Source organism: Pelodiscus sinensis, chromosome 18 (assembly GCF_052426305.1).
Source record: "Pelodiscus sinensis isolate ZL-2025 chromosome 18, ASM5242630v1, whole genome shotgun sequence".
Taxonomy (NCBI): domain Eukaryota; kingdom Metazoa; phylum Chordata; order Testudines; family Trionychidae; genus Pelodiscus; species Pelodiscus sinensis.
The window spans coordinates 12,399,090-12,419,073 of record NC_143069.1 but is presented as its reverse complement, the minus strand read 5'-3'; the positions used below and the strand labels follow the sequence as shown (position 1 = coordinate 12,419,073).

General features: G+C 41.1%; 1 protein-coding gene across 15 annotated transcripts in view; it reads left to right on the top strand.

The window, feature by feature from the left end:
* Nucleotides 1-19,984, top strand: part of LOC102452695 (uncharacterized) — an 89,816-nt gene that overhangs the window by 8,526 nt on the left and 61,306 nt on the right. For all 15 annotated transcript variants that reach the window (XM_089770009.1, XM_089770004.1, XM_089770006.1 and 12 more), the window contains exons 5-15: nucleotides 906-1,190; nucleotides 2,902-3,330; nucleotides 6,313-6,369; nucleotides 7,967-8,041; nucleotides 10,806-10,826; nucleotides 12,048-12,068; nucleotides 12,952-12,972; nucleotides 14,222-14,242; nucleotides 16,052-16,072; nucleotides 18,861-18,881; nucleotides 19,521-19,547. In XM_089770009.1, the coding sequence (XP_089626135.1) occupies nucleotides 906-1,190; nucleotides 2,902-3,330; nucleotides 6,313-6,369; nucleotides 7,967-8,041; nucleotides 10,806-10,826; nucleotides 12,048-12,068; nucleotides 12,952-12,972; nucleotides 14,222-14,242; nucleotides 16,052-16,072; nucleotides 18,861-18,881; nucleotides 19,521-19,547 (999 nt within the window). The remainder of the gene's footprint in view (nucleotides 1-905; nucleotides 1,191-2,901; nucleotides 3,331-6,312; nucleotides 6,370-7,966; nucleotides 8,042-10,805; nucleotides 10,827-12,047; nucleotides 12,069-12,951; nucleotides 12,973-14,221; nucleotides 14,243-16,051; nucleotides 16,073-18,860; nucleotides 18,882-19,520; nucleotides 19,548-19,984) is intronic.

Genomic DNA, 19,984 nt, shown 5'->3' with positions numbered 1-19,984 from the left:
AAGGGTTTTGAAGGGGTCTGTCTTGGGACCGGTTCTGTTCAATACCTTCATCAATTAATTAAATGATGGAATGGGGAGTACACTTACTAAGTTTGCAGATGATACTAAGCTGGGAAGGGTTGCAACTGCTTTGGAGGATAGGGTCCAAATTCAAAATGATCTGGACAAACTAGAGAAATGGTCTCAGGTAAATAGGATGAGGTTTGATAAGTACAAATGCAAAGAACTCCATGTAGGAAGCTACAGTAACTTTCACACATACAGAATGGGAATATCTATGTGGGGAGGGATGGATAGCTCAGTGGTTTGAGCAGTAGGCTGCTAAACCTAAGGTTATGAGCTCAATCCTTGTAGAAGCCATTTGGGACAAAAATTCACCTGGGAGGTTACTTGGTTCTGCTGAGAAGGCAGGGGACTGGACTCAATTACCTTTCAAGGTCCCTTCCGGTTCTGGGGGATAGGCAATCTCTATTATTTACAAAATTCAGTAGATTGTAACTTTTCAAAAGATACTGTGCACAAAGTATTTAGCACAAAGCATGTTCCAGTTACGCATATTCATTTTTGTAAGCATAGTTCCATAAAGAATATGGATAGTCCTGTGACATTCCCTTTTTCTGAAAAACTATTGTCTGACTGACCTACTGCCATCCCAGAAATAAAGTTGTCACATACATACAATGACGACATGTCCGTGTACAGTTTGGGATCAATTTGTGAAGTGTTTAGAGAAGTGTTTGGGGTGTAAATTTCTATGAATGTAAGTTATTTGGAAATACAAGATTATAGTTCAGTGTAGATGGAGATTGTAATGATACTAGTGATTAGTCATCATTAACGCACTTTGATGTATGAGTTCATTCTTCAGCTTGTTTAACATTTTCTAAAATTGTTTTTCATTCTAGGTTTTGGATCTGCACCGCGCCTAACTATAGAACAGCAGCAGAATAATTCAGCCACTCTGAGATGCACATCCCAAGGGTGGTACCCACTCCCTCAAGTACTTTGGACTGACAGCACAAGACAAAACATCACTGCTATGGCTAAAACAAGAATCCTGAAAGATGTGGCAGGGTTCTATCGAATCTACAGTACAATCTGGATAGTAGATAGTTCTTCTGACACTATCTCATGTACTATAATAAATCCTGTACTGAAGCGGCATCGTAAAAAAGTGATTCCAATTTCAGGTAAGAGATGAAGCAAATGTTCCTTCTCTTACTCACAAAACAGAGCTAAATGCATGCACCTTAGGGCTACCATGCCACTCAAGGAGTTACATGGAACACCAACACCCATTATGGGGAAGTGATTTCTATAGAACTTTAATGGTTTATACATTATTAGTCCATGTAGATGCCCAGTTGGTGCTCACAAAGGGTTTCTTGGTGTACTTTACTATATTATTGTTTCAAACACTAATACGGAAAAGCAGGAGTAGGGAACTTGTGGAGTGCATCAGAAAAGTCTACACAAATAAGTCACCCAGCATGTGAGCAATCACAATCCTCCCACCACCAGACCTCTCAGTTCCAGTCTCCTGTTTCTAGAGCCACACTGCACCCAGTGCCAGCCCCCAACATTAGCCCCATCCCTAGAGCTCCCCAGTGCCAGCCTTGTCCCTAGAGCCCCTAACACTACTAGCCCCATCCCTAGAGCTCCCCAGTGCCAGCCTTGTCCCTAGAGCCCCTAACACTACTAGCCCCATCCCTAGAGCTCCCCAGTGCCAGCCTTGTCCCTAGAGCCCCTAACACTACTAGCCCCATCCCAAGAGCCCCCCAATGCCTCTTAGATGTTCCCAACCTCTAGAGCCTCCACATCCAGAGCCCCCCACACTAGCTTCACCCCAACAGCCCCCAATGCCTTCCCCACTCTCCTCAGCTAGCCCTGTGCTGCCTTCCAGCCCCCAGCAGAGCATGGCTGCCCTGCTGTGGCTGTTGGGAGAGGCATGTCCCCACTTCTCAGCCAATCAGCACCAGAAAAGGGCAATGTCTTCTCCCAGCTGCAGAAGAGCATTTCACAGCCTGGAGGGAGGGCAGGAGGTTTGGGAACCATTTTGCTACACCATCCAAAACAGACAACCACTACCTGTTATGGATCATTCCACAAGGGCTGTGACATTAACCATAGCTGTCCTCAGTAATGTTCCACTCACAAATGTTTGTAGGGCAGAAACCTGGTCCTCAGAACACACATTCACCAGGCACTATGTTTTAATATCTGGCCCTATCCTATCTACATCAGTGGGACAGGCAGTCCTCCCCGCTATCTCTTGGACATGACTGTAAAGCCTGCATCCACAAGATGGACCCTGCTCTTCAAACACCTGAAGTGGAGCACCTAGAGGGGACAGCACCCTAAGAAAAGCAAGTTACTCATCCTGTACGTTATGATGGTTCTTTAAGATGTGTATCCCTGTGGGTGCTCTACTACCCTCCTTCCTCTGATACTCTGGAGCCTCCTCAGAGCTATATCCAAAGTAAAGAAGGAACAGAGGTGTAGTGCACATAGTCAATAGATACTAACGACATGAAAGAGCACTACTGAGCATGTGCAATGTAGCAGGGCACTGCTAGAAAACTCTCTCATCTCAAGCATGAGGACACACCAGCACTTGAAGTGTAGCACCCACAGGAACACACATCTTGAAGAGCCATTGATACTGCATGGGGTGAGTAACTTTCTCTTGAGCACTAATTCTCTTCTTACTTACTTTACTTTATATCTATTCCCAGTGTATATATTGGGAGTGAATCTCTAGAAGCTAACGAATTTACACTATTTAACAAAGCAGTATAAATAAGAGGAATTAGGACTGTATTCTGTTTCACTCTTTCTTGCACATTAATATGAGTTATCATGTGCTTCTGGTGAAAATATAATCCTCTGAACACTTTTCAGATTTCTTTGATGTGGAGGCAGAACATAGGACAATTACCGCTGTCATTGGAGAAAATGTCATTCTTCCCTGCCGACTAATTACAAAACATCTGCCCTCTAGCATGGAGCTGAAATGGAGGAAAGTTGGACCTCGGGAGGATAAGACAATCTATTTCTATCTTTATGATGAAAGTAGTCCCCTGATTAATTCTTATCCACAGAATGACAAATGCCCAGTGGGTTATTTGTCTCCAAATGGAGACAACAGCAGAAAATGGCTCAGGAAGGAGTATGAAAAAAAGGCAGAAGTGTTTAAAGGAAAGGAATTTGGGAAAGGAAATATTTCCCTGAAACTGAACAATATTCAGGTGGAAGATGAAGGGAAATATGTATGTTCTGCCACAGCCAGCTTGTTTCACAGAGAGATCACCATTAACGTCTTGGTTATAGGTAAGAAAAGCCTAGAATTGGGGAAAGCAGATTTAACATGACTCAATTAATGTATATACTTGACTATAAAAAATGTTACAGTAAAGAGCGGGGGTTGGCTTATGAACATTTTTTTTACAATTTTTTTAACTTGAGGGAGAGTCAGCAAACTTCAGTTTCCAGCCCCGCAAGGAGAACCACTGGAGTGTTTTCAGGCATAAAGCCCCTTCAGTCTTTGGCCTGGAGTGTCTTCAGGCATAGAGCCCCTCAACTCCCAGTGACTGCTGTTCACCATTCCAGGTCATTGGGAGTGACAGGAAGTGGCAGTCAGCATACCCTGACCCGTGCTGCTTCCCACAGCTTCCATTAGCTGGGAATGGCAAAGAGCAGCCAATGGGAGCTGAGCGGTTCCATGTTTGCAGACACTCCAAATGTCCCGGCATGCCAGTGGTTTGCCCTGTTGGGCTTGAAACTGACCGTGCTGTAGATTCTGTTGTATTTTAAAAGTTGGAGTCAAAAGAAACAGAGGTTTTACTAGCTTTATTTTAATTCAATCTAACAAAAACATGTTATAATAACTGAACAAATAACTTCAAAAATACAGTCCATGTTTTATCATCTCATATCTTTGTAATGCACTTAAAATCTTAAAACCTTTCTAATTCTGAATCGGTCTCCAATTCACCGATGGTTCATTAAACTCAGCTTCAGTCACAGCTGCTCCTGCATTGTCATCATAGATGCCAGTAAAGTCGTCCTCAGACTCAGCTTGTTTATCATCAGCCTCCATTGTGGCCTCAGAAAATATGACATCATCTTCTGACCCATCAAGTGCATTGTTGATACAGCATTTCCAAAATGATTTTTCTATCATAGCCAATGAAACCGACTCTTACATATCCTTTACCCACTGGGCAACCAGATTAATTTTAGGCTTCATAAGATTCCCACCTTTGTCAACTTCCCCATCATGTGTTATACTTTATTTTCTTTGAAGATGGACAAAGCACTGACAACACTGAGGCTGTCTCTAAACTACACTTCTCTGTTGACAGAGAGATGTAGATTAGGCACATCTTTGAAATTGCTATTGAAGTGGGGATTTAAATATCCCGCACTTCATTAGCATAAACAAGGTCACCACTTCTTTTCGAAACTGAGTTTTTTTGGGAAAAAAAGGCAGTCTAGATGCGGATCTTTCAAAAATACAGACCTTTTTTGAAAGATCCCTTATTCCTCATAAAATGGGGTTTACAGGAGCTTTTGGAAAAGGGTTGTATTTTTGAAAGAGCCGTCCGTGTCTAGACTACTGTTGGGTTTGTTTGTTTTTTCGAAAAAGCTCCATTTAAAAAAAAAGCATTGGTCATGTTTATGCTAATGAAGGGTGAGATAATTAAATCTCCACTTCATTAGCAATTTCGATGTGCCTGTTCTACATCTCTCTGTCGAAAGAGAGGTGTAGTCTAAATGTACCCTTACTGAAATCCCTAGGTTAGTGCACACTACCCCTGAGAAGAACCAAGTCTTAGTCCTCAGCTTCAACCAAGGTAGTCCTATGATATGCCTAGACAGGCAGATCAATACAGGCAGAAGCACAAGCAGCAAAGGAGGCGCCCCTATGACATCTGCCCCTGCTGCCACCTCCTTCTTTCCCACTGTATCTCCACCTCTTGCTTGCTAGAATCAATCTGTTCCACTCTGTGCAGGTGACATGTTTCCTGAATTGCTCATCTGCAAACTGGAACTAACTTGGTTACTTGTTGATAGATCTAGATGGTTTTTAAGAGATATAAAACAAAGTCACAATACCAAAGGCGGAGAGTAGCAAACGAGTTATGATGCAATTGCAGTTTCCTCTTCGCTCTGGTCTACACAAAGGCTTTATTATAGGCCTCCTTAGGTTGAATTAATGAGCGAAGTATCCACACTGCCAAACCTGTCATTTTGAAATCTGGACTCCTGCTTTTCTCAGGGAATATTGCTAATTTCAAAATTACCATTCCCCAGAAAAATTCAGACTAATTACTCCCCAGTGAATCCTGGGGTTCTAAATCAAAGTAGTACATCCACATTAAGGGAAACTACCTCAGAGTAATTTCAAGGCTTCCCCATAATGTGGAAATGCTATTTCAATCTTGTTATTTTGGGAGTCATTAAATCAATTTTAGTTCGTTTGAAATAATTTCTTAGTGTGTGAACTTAAAATTCATAATGAGATACTTGAGAGATAATGATCATGGAAGGACCAAGAAAGATAAGGCTTTAGGGATGGTTGGAACAGGTAGAGGATTTTATAACACTAGCATACTTTATTGATATTTACAAAGGAGTATGGTGATTTTACTGCAAACAGCGTTCTGTGACAATTCCACATGTTTTCTTTATTTTCCTGTCATCATAACTTATTCATCTATGAGCATAAACTGGCAATTGTACCCACTTTCTATAGAAAATGACTCTTTTATAAAACTTTTTGCTGAACTAAGCCAGGGGATTAGTACAACAACCTTCTGTTAAAGGCAAAGTACAGTGATTTTTGTCCATCTTTTCACATTAAAGTTTTTTTTTTTCATTTAAAGTTGGTGAAGAGTGATGGGTTATTGGGCTGAGAAATACCATGTAAAGGGACAAAGAGTGGGGCTTTGGCTGGAGCTCAGCCTTTCTCTTTATAGAGCACAGTCTGCTTACTAATAATATTCAGGGTAAATTTGTTAACCCCATTAACACCTCTTTTGGCTTCATTGGAGTTGTATGAGTGTTAATGAGAACAACACTTGAACCTTCAATTTTGTTCAGACAGATGAAAGCAGATGTGCTTATGGAAACAGGAAGATTATTTCCCATTGTTTCCAGTGGGTTTTATTTTAAATCGCATTAAGCAAAACACACACTTTTTGCTTTGAGATAAAACAGTGAACAAATGTCTAAATGTCCCTGGATTTTTTCACACTGAACTCTCTCTACATTGTCAGACATTGTGATAATGCTGCCTTTTTTTTACAGAAGTACAGAATGAAACATCTTCGCAAGTGTCTGAGCAGAAGATTTTCGGATGTGAATGTAAGTGGAGGGGATGATATCCAAAACTCACTATTACATCATAGTTATTACTCCAGGAAACTTGTCTTCTTCTGAACAGGAGTTACTGCCTCTTTTATTTGGCCTTTGGGACATCCTCCTGCCTACTAACAAGCATAAATATTTACATTCAGTATCTTAATTCATCCCTATCTCCAAATAACTCATCCCTAGCAAATTAGGACTTTATTCTTCACAATGAACAGATCCTGTCTGTGATCTACTCAGTGCCCTCATCTCCCATTATATCAAATCACAGTGTTACTTTAGTTTGTGACTCAGGATGGATTAAAGCCACAAACGGACTGCCATAGATTTCAAGAGCATCCAACAGATGATGGTCATGAAATATGACCAGACCGCAGCATGGAGTGTTTCTGATGGGGAACTGCCTCTGTAGTGCTCTCAAACATGGTTGCATTTACATGATGGGTGAGGAATTTCTACACTGAGTACTTATGGACCACATTCCAGATTCAAAGTGTCCCATCCTCAAGTCCACTATGCAGGAAGGGGATATCATAGCCCCATACTGCACTACAGTCCTCCCTTGCTGTGGTGGACTCAGGGTATGTCTACACTACCCCGTTAGTTTGAACTAGCGGGGTAATGTATGCATACCGCACTTGCTAATGAAGCCTGGGATTTGAATTTCCCGGGCTTCATTAGCATAAGCGGGGAGCCGCCATTTTTAAATCCCCACTGCTTCGAACCCCGTGTAGCGTGGCTACACGGGGCTCGAACTACGTAGTTCGGACTAGGGTCCTATTCCGAACTACCGTTACTCCTCGTGAAACGAGGTGTACCGGTAGTTCGGAATAGGCACCCTAGTCCGAACTACCTAGTTCAAGCCCCGTGTAGCCGCGCTACACGGGGTTCGAAGCAGCGGGGATTTAAAAATGGCGGCTCCCCACTTATGCTAATGAAGCCCGGGAAATTCAAATCCCAGGCTTCATTAGCAAGTGCGGTATGCATACATTACCCTCCTAGTTCGAACTAGGAGGGTAGTGTAGACATACCCTCAGTAGTTAAAGCAGCTACCACAGCTGTGGTAATGCAGAGAACATCCTGGCTACAACAGTCATGGAGGCCCAAGGAGCTGCAACTCAGAGTGGAAGACCTGCCATGTAACAAGAACTTATTTGAAGACTAAATTCCTCATTCCAATTTGAGTTAAAGGTTTTAATTCAGAATCCCATTTCACTACCGTGTGTAGACGTGGGCAGTTACTTCTGGCTAATCAATTTCTAAAATGGCAACTGCCCAGAAACATGCTAATGAAGCGCAGGATATTTAAATCTCGCGCTTCATTAGCAATTTCAGTTGCCCTCATTAGCCTCCCTAGATCGAACTAGGGGGCTAGTGTAGACATACCCTGAGATTCTGAAGGCATGCCTTTATGTTTTTCCATATAAAATATACTTTTTCTCATTCTCTGTCAAAGTGCAAAGACAACAGTACTTGAGAGAATGAGAAAAAAAGTCTATCATTGTTCAGGTAAAAAACTGTAAGGCTTAGAAATACCTTCCATGTTTGAGGATACATTGTAGTAACAATATCATGTTCTATCTTTCAATAGATGTCTGTATGTTACTGTGTATTGGTATGTTGCTGTGTATGGTGATCATGGAATGTTTTTGTGGAAAATGCACAAGTAAGTTAACTTATTTTTTATTAATTTAAAAAAGAGTTAATTTTGTAACAGTGTGGATAATTAACCAGTGTAACAATTTACAATGGGCTCCTGTGCGTGCTCCATCCCTGACCATTTCTGAATCAAGAGTGGATGTTTTTCTAAAAACTCTGCTCTAGGAATTATTTTGGAGCAGTCCTCTGCCCTGTGATTTACAGGTGGTCAGACTAGATGATCACATGTTTCCTTTTGTCCTTGGAATTAATGAATAACCTGTCATATGGGGATCTGACATGTTTTGCTACATCTAGACTGCAGTCTTTTCTCAGAAGAAGCTTTTCCAGAAGAGATCTTCTGGAAAAACGTCTTTCAAAAGAGAGCATCTTCACAGTAAAAGCTCATCAATGAAGCGATCTGCTTTTTTGAAATATAGCAGCCACATTGCTTGGAGGCTATCTCGTATTTAAGTTGTGATTAGTGAGGATGGAGTACCCACCAGGGCACCTCTGTTATTTCCTGGAGGCCTCTTCTTTCGAAAGAACTCCATTTTCTCCATACACACCTTTTTCCAAAAAGAACTCAATGGCACTGTGGACATAAGTATTGGTTTTTTTTTGGAAAAACACTGCAGTGTAGATGCACCTTTTGTAACTGAGATTCAGGCGGAGAGCCTTCATTTTTGTCAACTTGTCATGTTGGTGAGAGTGCGAGCTGACCAAGCTGTTTATGGGTAGGTCTTTTGGATGTGGTCAGTCCAAGTGCTGTGGCTATAGAGGACTACAGTTTGTGGGGGAGTTCATGGTCCATGGATAGGCCAAAAAATGGGGCATTCCCTTCAGGTGGAGAAAAAGGGTAGATTCTAATGACTTGCACAGCAAAAGTTTCTTATGCTCAGCCCTCATATGAAGTAAGGAATGGAGGCAGTTCAATAATGGTGTTGACATTCTGCTTAGTTGGTTGTTTTAGAAGTGGGAGAAAGCAAAGAGTAGCCTGCCCTGGGTGTCTGCCTTATTGAGTGTGGGAAGCGGGGGACAGGGGAGGGGAGAGTAGGCACAAGCATATGTAACCCACACACCTCTAGGATCTATGGTTCACTATCCCATGTAGTGGCACTTAGACCACTTTCGGTGAGAGATAAAAGAACAAGGGAGCTCTACGGCATTTAAACCTAGTATTTTGAGTTGAAATTATGCAAATAACAGCTTGTGCTTAAAAGAGTTTTACAGTGTCCTACCTGTCTTCTTCCCGAATCAGAGTAAATACCATTTGAATTCTTTGAAATAAAAAAATACGAGTCTAAACTACATATTAGCTTTTTTATTATGTATTTCAGGTTGACCTATTTTTTATCTTCAAGTGTAGCATAATTCCTACAGGTTGAAACTCTCTAGTCTGGCCCTCTCTGGCCTGGCAACAGCCAAACCATAATGCAGCATGATTTTAGTTAGCTGGATCTCCATTAATCATGGGTATGCCCAAGTTTTCTGTGGTCCCATAAAGTTTGTTTATAGCCACCAGTCCTGACTCTCAATGTTCTGTGATGTTATATAGCTCTAATTTACCCCTTAACATCCTCTAAGAGCCCAATAAAGAGTGAAAGTGTAATGATGCTAAAAAATATTGACCTCCCGTGGTTCACCAAATTCTCTGGTTCGACACAGGTCAGGTGCTGAGGGTGCCAGATTAGAGACATTCAACCTGTACAACACTATTTAAAATACATTTAGAATATATGAACCAGATTAAATAGTCTGGAGTCAGCTCAAACTTCCTAGTTACCTCATAAAGAAAATGCTTTTAGGGTATGTCTGCACTACCCCGCTAGTTCGAACTAGCGGGGTAATGTATGCATACCACACTTGCTAATGAAGCCCGGATTTGAATTTCCCGGGCTTCATTAGCATAAGCGGGGAGCCGCCATTTTTAAATCCCCGCTGCTTCGAACCCCGTGTAGCGTGGCTACACGGGGCTCGAACTAGGTAGTTCGGACTAGGGTCCTATTCCGAACTACCGTTACTCCTCGTGAAACGAGGTGTACCGGTAGTTCGGAATAGGCATCCTAGTCCGAACTACCTAGTTCGAGCCCCGTGAAGCCGCGCTACACGGGGTTCGAAGCAGCGGGGATTTAAAAATGGCGGCTCCCCGCTTATGCTAATGAAGCCCGGGAAATTCAAATCCCGGGCTTCATTAGCAAGTGCGGTATGCATACATTACCCTCCTAGTTCGAACTAGGAGGGTAGTGTAGACATACCCACAGAGAAGAAGACAAAAATATGCGGTTACTGAAATCTTTGTTCTTTTTCAGGTAAACTATGCATTGCAATATTAAGTTTTATTAATTTATACAGTCTCCCATACAAGCAGGGATTGGTGCATGTAATGGAATTGCAAGGAATTTAGTTGAACAGTGAATTGCTCATGTTTGTAATAGTTCAATACTGATGAATAACTGCAATGAAATTGGTGCTGTGACACCAGGAAAAATTAGGTATCTGTTAGAACAAAAGTTAATTCATTTAACCTTTTACACATACCTATGAAAACAGTAACCTCTTACACTGCAAGTGAAAAAGGTTAACTGTCCTTGAAAGAAACAATGAAGAAGCTATCTGACAATGGCCGAGAGAACACAATGATGGTCAAATTTACTGACAGCAAAAGTACATAATCTATATATTCTCCATGTCATTGAAGAGGGCTACTTTGTGGTGTTAAAGATGTTTAAAGTACAATTAGTGATTTTTAACATGGACTAAGTATAGTGATCATATTTAATCTTTTGCAGGCCGATTCCAGAATACGATTGGTGAGTTTGACCTCATTGCCGAGAAGGTGCACTTAAATTGTGTTTTCATTTTCCATTTGGTTTATTGAAAAACCAAAACAAATACCATTTCAATTCTCCATGCTGGTCACTCACTAATCCACTAGGCAGTAGAAACTGAAACTCAAAAAATCAAAATCCAAAACCCTTTCACTGTAAGGCTCAGATTTTGCAAAAGTTTAGTTGGATGAATGCTTATTTTTCCCACATGAATTGCCCATTGGATTATGTGCAGCAAATATAGGTTTTATTTAGTCTTTATTGACACTAAACTCCTTAAAAAACATTAAGAACAAAAACAGCCATATTGTATCAGGATAGCTGTCCATCTAACTCATTGTTATGTCTTCCTATGGTGGCCCATGCCAAAGTGAATGAATAGAACATGTCAATTTATCAACATCCCCTATTGTCCAGTCCCAGCTTCTGGCAGTCAGAGGATTATGGACATCCTGAGCACAGGTTGCATATCTGACTATGTTGGCTGTTTGCCATTCATGGACCTGTCCTCAATGAACTGAGCTAATATTTGTAACTCGCTTGTACTTTTGGTCTTCACAATGTCCCCTAGAAATAAGCTCCATGGGCTGACTGTGTCTTGAGTGAAAAGTATTTCCTCTTATTTGTTTTAAACATGCTGCCTATTCACAATCAAAGCTATTGACAAAAGCTGTCTACTTAAATCTAACTCTTCCTTTTCTGAAAAAAATAATTGTTTGCATGTCTTTTTCTCCTCTGCTTTTCCTTTCTCTATGTTGTGGCTATGAGAAAGTTTACATTTTTTTCTGGAACGAGTGAGATCAGAGGCCTACTTGCCTGCTTCTAAAGTAGCTTCCCAGTCTTTTTACAGCTACTGGGAAGCCTCATGTGCTGCTCTCAAAAGTCCAGCAAGTGTGGTTGATCTCATCTGAAAGCCCTCAAGAGAAATCTTGCAGTAAGATAATGTAGTAAGATGGACAAAAGTGGTTTTTATCAGTTTGTGTATACGTAAAAAACTTTCTTAAAGATAAGCCTTGATCTTGAATTCAATTCAGAATTTTATGGAGTGCCAAGGTGAATTATCACTGTCATGAGCTTTTAGTGATCTCTTCTTCAAGATCCCATCTAACCATTACTTTTGCCAAGTTGCCCATCAGACTGAACGCTTGTTTGCAGAAAAGGGAAAACTATCTATTTGTTCAATGCTGTATCTTTCCATTGCAGACAAAATGCAGAAGGAAAGAGGTAAGTTAGTACTGATTTATGTAGACTTTCAATCAGGCCAGTATTAAATGGAACATCCGATGGAACTATGTGCACTGTATATTTGTGGACAAGAGCCTAACTCTCTCATTGTGATCCATTATATTGCACTGGTAAAAAATCATCTTGTTTAGAATTCCAATGAAGTCAGAGAAGGATTAAGTTACAGGATTTGGGAGATGGAGGCATATTTTGGATATACCTACTTGAACAAATGTTTTATCATTCATTCCCAGAAAGATGATATGAATGACAGATTTCACCTAACATTGGTTAACACTTGATATGAGAAGAGCTGGATTTCAAATACAGCATGAACCTAAATGGAGATATTATGAAAATAGTGATCTTCCACTGTGAAAAATTAAGTGAATTTTGCTTGATGTTACTAGGCATAGGGTGCATCTAGAGAGCACCCTTCTGTTGGAATATGCAAATTGCATAGCTTATTCCAAGTCTAAATTGAAAGAATTTATTTTTAAATTTGGTGCTGTCTACACAATTCCAAATTTCAAAATAAGGCACTGTTTCAAAAAACCCCTTAAACCTTGGGTTACAGAGATGCCGTAATAGAACGCCTGCTATTTTGGGAAATAGCAAACATTTTAAAAGATGTGCCATTATTATTTTGGGATACTTCTGGTATCCTGAAAAAGCACTGCAGTCTAGACCTACCTACAGTGAGACTAAGGGAGTAAAATAGTAGTTGTATATGTATAACATAACATGAGTATTAAAGATTATATACTCTATCGTATGTGGCTCATTAAATAAGGCTGATTCATGCCATTCATTAAGTTAACAATTCAATCAGCCAATTATCATTGAAAATTTTCTCATTGTGAACTGATTTAATTTGTTGCAGACCAATCCCGCAAGGACTATGGTAAGTTCGCAGTGTTTTCTAAGCAGTGCTTCTCATATTTTTTTCTCTTTCAGAAATGCATATCCTATTTTACTGAGCTAATTTATCTTGCTACTTCATCTTTTTCACTTGCCTGAAGAATTTTCGCATTTCATTCTAGAGTATCAAGCACTGAGAAAGCCCCATTTCTCATTAGATCAAAGATATTTCCATAGTTCTCAAGAAAAGTAATTGTGAAGAGGGATCCTGCTTCTAGGCATGTTGAGTTTGCAGTCAGGAATGATATATAGAGGAGGCTCCAGAGACTGATGCTGACTCAGTATTCAATGTAATGAGAGCAGCAATAGGGCTATGAACTCTCAGGGTGTGTCTAGACTACATGCCTCCTTCGACGGAGGCATGTAGATTAGCCAGATCGGAAGAGGGAAATGAAGCCGCGATTAAAATAATCGCGGCTTCATTTAAATTTAAATGGCTGCCCCGATCTGCCGATCAGCTGTTTGTCGGCAGATCGGGGGAGTCTGGACGCGATGCCCCGACAAAGAAGCCTTTCTTCATCGACACAGGTAAGCCTCGTGAAACCAGGCTTACCTGTGTCGATGAAGAAAGGCTTCTTTGTCGGGGCATCGCGTCCAGACTCCCCCGATCTGCCGACAAACAGCTGATCGGCAGATCGGGGCAGCCATTTAAATTTAAATGAAGCCGCGATTATTTTAATCGCGGCTTCATTTCCCTCTTCCGATCTGGCTAATCTACATGCCTCCGTCGAAGGAGGCATGTAGTCTAGACACACCCTCAGTGACCAGCGTTCTTCAGGAAAAAGGCATCTACCTTCTGGATACAAAGACAGTTGGAATATTAACGTGAACACTCATTCCCTTCTTCCTAGACTCCATGAGGATATAATTCATTGTAGCATAGTCAGCATCTGTTACAAAGAAGTGTGCCAGATTATCAGTTCCAGGTGTAGCAAAGAGTTTTAAAAGCTGAACATACTGGAGTGTTCAGCAAGTTAAGAATCAGAAAGAGCTGGAGACTACAAACTGACTTGACAATTGAATCCAATGCCAAGTTTCTTTCAACCCTTCTTTATTTTTACTTTTGAAAACTGTAAAATGATACTGAGTAGGAGATAACTCCTCATTACCCAGAATTCTGCAATCTTGTTATATCTTATATCCTTCCTAACTGACATGATCATTGTAATTATTTGTTTACAAAATAGGAGAAAAACTCTTCCATTACTAAAATGTATGTCATTCCTTTGCAGACCAACTACAGGGGGAAATGTGTAAGTTTCCCAAATCTCTCCCTCCTACCATTTAAATAATTTGTTTACTAACAATGAAAATTCTGTACTTTAGATTCTATACTAAGGACATCTAGTTTCAGCCTCTCTGTTCATTGCAGCTGTAACATGACATGAAAGAATTGTATGTGATATGTATTTATTGTCCAAAGTGCTGCTCCATCTCCCTGCAGTCTTCTACATAGCAATGGCAAAATTCATCCCTGTTGAGAGTCAATGTCATTGAACAAAGGATAAATTAGGTGACAGAGTTTTTGTGAAATTCCTGTTGAACAAATGCTGATTTATTCATTTCTGGCAAGAGGGCTAACTATAGAGAAGATATCAGCTTTTGCCAAAATTAGCAGCTAACTTTTGATCATAAGAGAGCAAATTTTAAATACAGGTGGGAGATTTAATAAATGTAGTGACCAATTTATGTTGTGAAAGAACTATTTTAGATTTGCTTGCAAGACATGACACAGAATCAGTAAGAATCAGTAGTGGCAGACTGGGAGTAGCAGTTACACCAAGATGGTGGTAAAATATATTCTTAGAACAAGAATATGGCCATATGTGGGTAATTAAATAAGGATTTTTAGTGATATTCACTAGGGCTATGTCTACACTGGTGGGTTCTTGTGCAAGAACTTTTGCACAAGCACACGTCCACACTGCCATGTGCTTTTGTGCAAAAGCATCCATGGCAGTGTGGACGCTCTCTTGTGGAAGAAAACTCTGATGGCCATTTTAGCAATAGGGCTTTCTTGTGCAAAAAGCCCTTGCCACGCATCCACACTTCCCTCTTGCACAAGAGGGTTTAAATGTGTTAGAAAAGAGCATAGCTCTTGCTCAAGACACCCTGTCTTCCGACGCTGTACTGTAAATCTTCTTGTGAAACAGCGGGCACGCAGTGTGGACGCTCTGAGGGTTCTTGCGCAAGAATGGCCGTTCTTGAGAAAAGCAGGAGTACAGATTTCAAAATAATCAGCCTGCTATTTCAAAATAACAGACACTCCCCTTATAAATCCATAGAGAGAGTTGCTCTGCCCCGGGCTTCCTGGAATCAGCCACTGATCAGTTTCAGCAGCGGCTGACTTGGGGACACCTGGGGTAGAGCTGCTGGGGTGCTGCTGGGTTGGTCCCCGCCGCGCTGAGGTGCAGCGCTGCGGGGACCTACCCGGCAGCGCCCCAGCTGCTCTGTCCCAGGCGTCCAGATTCAGCCGCTGTTGAAGCTGTTGAAACTGATCAGCGGCTGATTCCAGGAAGCCCGGGGCAGAGCCCAGTTCTGACTTACATACAAATTCAACTTAAGAACAAACCTACAGTCCCTATCTTGTACGTAACCCGGGGACTGACTGTAACTACTCCCCAGAGTAAACCAGACTAATTACTCCCCAGTACTCCTGAGATCTCTTCCAGCCCTATGATTCTAAGGGATGATCTAGATGATTCCTCATCCTGCTATGAAGGCAGGGATTGGACTTGATGACCTTTCAAGGTCCCTTCCAGTTCTAGTATTCTGTGAGTCTATGTTTCCTGGGTCTCGAAGTCAAGGTAGCGCATCCAAATTAACACAGCCTGCTTCGGACTAATTTCAAGACTTTCCCATAATGTGGGCATGCTATTTCGATTTTGTTATTTCGAGAGTTATTAAATTGATTTTAGTTAGTTCAAAATAGTTTCCTTGTGTTTCATGCTCTTTATGGCTCCCACCTAACAGCCAACCCCGCCAAGTCATCCTATGTAGCAAACATTATTGGATAGAACAAAAACTCTGCTGTTGCTAAAATGTGTATCATTCCTTTGCAGCCGAACTGCAGAGGGAAATGGGTAAGTTTGATGTGTTTTGTGTTCTCATACTTTGAAACAGAGACGGTAGAGCTTATGGTGGATTTACACGTGCTTTATATTTGCTAACCAGCACACCCATCCCCCACAGAACAGTCTGTTTCATGACAATGGCCAGGTCCATCACTGCTGAAAATACAGCTATTGCACTTTCACAGTAATTCAAGCTTCAGTAATGAGTTAGGCATTTTTTTTATAATTGCTTTTTTAAAGTCATATATAACAGACATATACCCCCCTCACCCTACATAGAAAATATTTGTTTGAAGAAGAGGAAAATCATGTTCTTACTCTGACCAACAACAAAGGTAAATCAGTTTGTTTTCTTCAATTTATTTAGCCTTCCACTCACACAAGGGAAAAAAGAGAGGATATATGAGAGAACTGTAGGTGTATGTATTTGTTGTTTGGAAATCTCTTTTCCTAAAGGTTGTGTGATAAAGCTCCTCAATCTTGGTGGGTCCTAAACTTTCAGGCAGATTGCTTGCCTCAGAGCAGCCCTCATTTTAGGCACCACATGTAGGACATCAGCTTGCTGTTTGTTGAGCTATGCCTATCATTGGCCAACATAAGGTATAAAGGGAAAACAAATTCCATGGGCTCAGTGGACCCACAAATGATACAGAGCTGGGTAACCCCCCTTTTTCCCAGCCAGACTTTTTTTGCAGTTGGAAAGGGGCAGTGGGTATTGGGGGAAACCGAGGCCCATTTTCTCCTCTGGGTTTCAGACCAGGGTCTTGTAATAGCAGCTGCCTATAAAAATCTCTAACACCTGCTATGAGAGAGCTACAAAACCCCTGACCTACTTCCCCACATCTTCCCCAGCACATTCCTTCTCTCAGACACTTCCTCCTAGTATCTGCGGGTGATTGGTCTTCCTAAACTCCCTGCATCACTCCTTCCATCCTCTTAGCTCTCCACGCGCTGCAGAACAAAAAAATTATAACCAGATTCAACTGGTTCTTTAACTGGCCCTACGCCTTCCAACCAGCTTTGGTTCACCTAATCCTGCAACCCCTCTTAATTAGATTAATTGCCTTAATTGATTTTGGCAAGTTCTTCTTTGAGGAGTGTTCCTGTTGGTGCTGCACTTTAGATGTCTGAGCCCCGCTGTGCTTTCAGTCAGAGAATTATGATACCACTGCCCTCACTTGGCTCTGCACACAGGACAGCCAGAACATGCCATTAGAAGTGTCTACCCTGCATGCGTAGCCAACCATCCCTTCAGTTCCTTCTCTCCTGCCATTGGTTTCAGATGGAGTCTAGCAGTTGCCCTCAAACATTAGTTAGATTGCAGATTAGTTAGTATGGTTGGTATTTTTATCATTTTAAAAAAGTTAACATTTTTTCCTCAAGGTTCCTGCTTTAGCAGTTACCATATAATGGATATGCTTGGTTCTCCAGATTTTAAAAGGTGTGTAACCAGGTTGTCTATAACTATCTCTGACAGACACTCTCCGTGCGCCTATAGCATCAGTGTCTTCACTGCAAAAAGCTCACTACAAGAAGCAGAAAAGCTAGGGAGCTTCAACTAAATATGCTGCTTCTGGCAAAGTCTGTTCACCCATTATCAGATCCAGAGCATATTACACCACCAAGGAAACCTCCTGCGGTGATGTCAGAGGGAACATCTCCCTCATGGTCGAGCTTAAGGGACTCTACACTGGCACAGTTAGTTATAAATGATAGTGTTACCATGTATCCTTCCCCACATAAATAGTCCCTTTGCAGATAGTTGCCCAAGTACAGAATTATCTCATTTTTAAAAATACTGTCTTATTCTGTCAATGTGTCTGTCTAGAAATATACAAAGTACTGAAGCTTTGACTATCCAAGCATCTTAAAATAATCACTTTTATTGTATAAAGTACTTCATATCTAGATTACTCCTTTCACTGATTGAGGGATCAGGTTTATTTCTTCCTCTTCCTCCTAACACATTTGATTGATAGAGATAATAGTGTTGTAATAGACTTCTGTAAGACATTTCACTTGGTACCACATGGTATTTGGTCTAAAAATAGATGAATATAAAATCAACATGATCTCTACTAAATAGATTAAAAGATTGCTGACTGAAACAATTATCAACCAATCCTTATAGAATGGGTGTGTTTCTAGTGTGGTGCCACAATCATCAGTTGTTGGTATTGCTCTGTTGAACATTTTTATCAATGACTTGAAAGATGGGACAATTACCATTCTTCTTGGCCACAAAGAAGCTTCATATTTACTAATGGTGGATCTACACTGGAGCAGAAGGAGGTGTAATTTCCAGTTTGGATAATGGTTCTAGATCTGATCGAGGTAGCATGCCAAAATCATTAGCATGGTCATGTATGTCTTCCTGGGCAGCAGATGGGCAAGCTTTCTCAGTAGCCTCTCACATTGCTTGCCACTTGTAATTGTTGCAGTTTCCCCTTTATTTCTAGTAAACTAATAAAATCAGGGCTAGTGCAGGCATGTCCACTTGAGCTGGGCTTTACCCTTTCAATGCTAGTGTATATACACCATGAGAGCATTGCATAGAATGAGAACATGAGTCATCTGATTTGTTAATGCAGTGCTGGGCTTTAGACTTTCTGTTAAATATTATTTGTATGAAGTAGACATAATTTCTTACACAGTAGTGTTCTGAACACATGGATTGTTTACTGCAGACTTGCTTTGTTTGGCTAAAAAGCTCCTTATGGTAAGTCACCCTGCATAGAAAATATTAATTCATAGAGAAGACGTATATTTTAATCAAATGTATTTCTTACATTTGCAGAAGAATTGCGAGAGAAATTTGGTAAGTTTGTATTGATCTCTAAAACTTTCCTCTGAAGCAGTGGAGGGATAGGGGACTCACTAAATTGCATGTACTACAATAGTTTTCTTGGCTACATATTCTCTCGAAGTAGTGTACTACCCAGGCCAAACACATCCTGTCTATAATTTCACTAAAGTTTGTGGATTATACAAGGGAAACTGTAGGCTTAGCTGAAGACTCCCTTTAAAACAATACTATGGGAGTGGTGCCTCCTGCTTACTATGCTCGCAAATCCATTCTATGGGGGTAGGCGTCCTGGCAGCATTGGCCTACACCAGCTCTACCACCCAGAAACTGGGCCCCTTCCTGGAGCCAGGCCAGCTCTGGGTCTCCCCCCATTTCTGGCCGCTGGGGGTTGGGCCACGCCAAGGCCACGGAAGGCCCAAGTACTTTTCATTTATCTTCCAGTGTATGCAACTGTACAGATTTTGCAGGAAAGAAAATGTAGATATGAAAAGGATTGAACATTGTGAATTAATAGTGAATTATTAACATTAAAAAAGTTTGTTATTAACTTTTTGGAGCAGGATTTTAGTTCAATACTTGGTGTATTAAAGACAAAAAGGAACTACACTGTTAACCAATATAAATTGCTCTGTGTTTCTTGTATTTATTTAGGACACAAACAAGAGTTTCATGGAGCAGGTAAGATTTCCTTTCTGCTTCCATCAGCCAGGGTCAAAGCTCTGTATCAGTGACTGCTTGTACTCTTGGAACTAGGTGGGTGGTTACCCGGTCACGTAAAAATACTGTCTTGTCTAGCTAGGGTACTAAAAAAGTTGTTTTTCTGGGGTAGCGCAGGCTGCATGTGCAACTGCATGGGATAGCCGCCCGGACCCTGTGGGTACATGTGCAGGTTGGGTGGTTCATCCCATACTCACTGCTGCCCCATACTATATTAGCTATGTCCATGGCTTCAAGTAACTATATAACAATTGACAGAGCACATCCACATCTGAACGTGAGGCTGATTAGTTATCTGAAGAAGTGGATTGTGACCACAAAAGTTCATGGTACCTTTTACACTTCTTTTGTTAGCCTGTAAGGTGCTGCAGTACCATTGGTTGTTTTTTAAGTTTTTT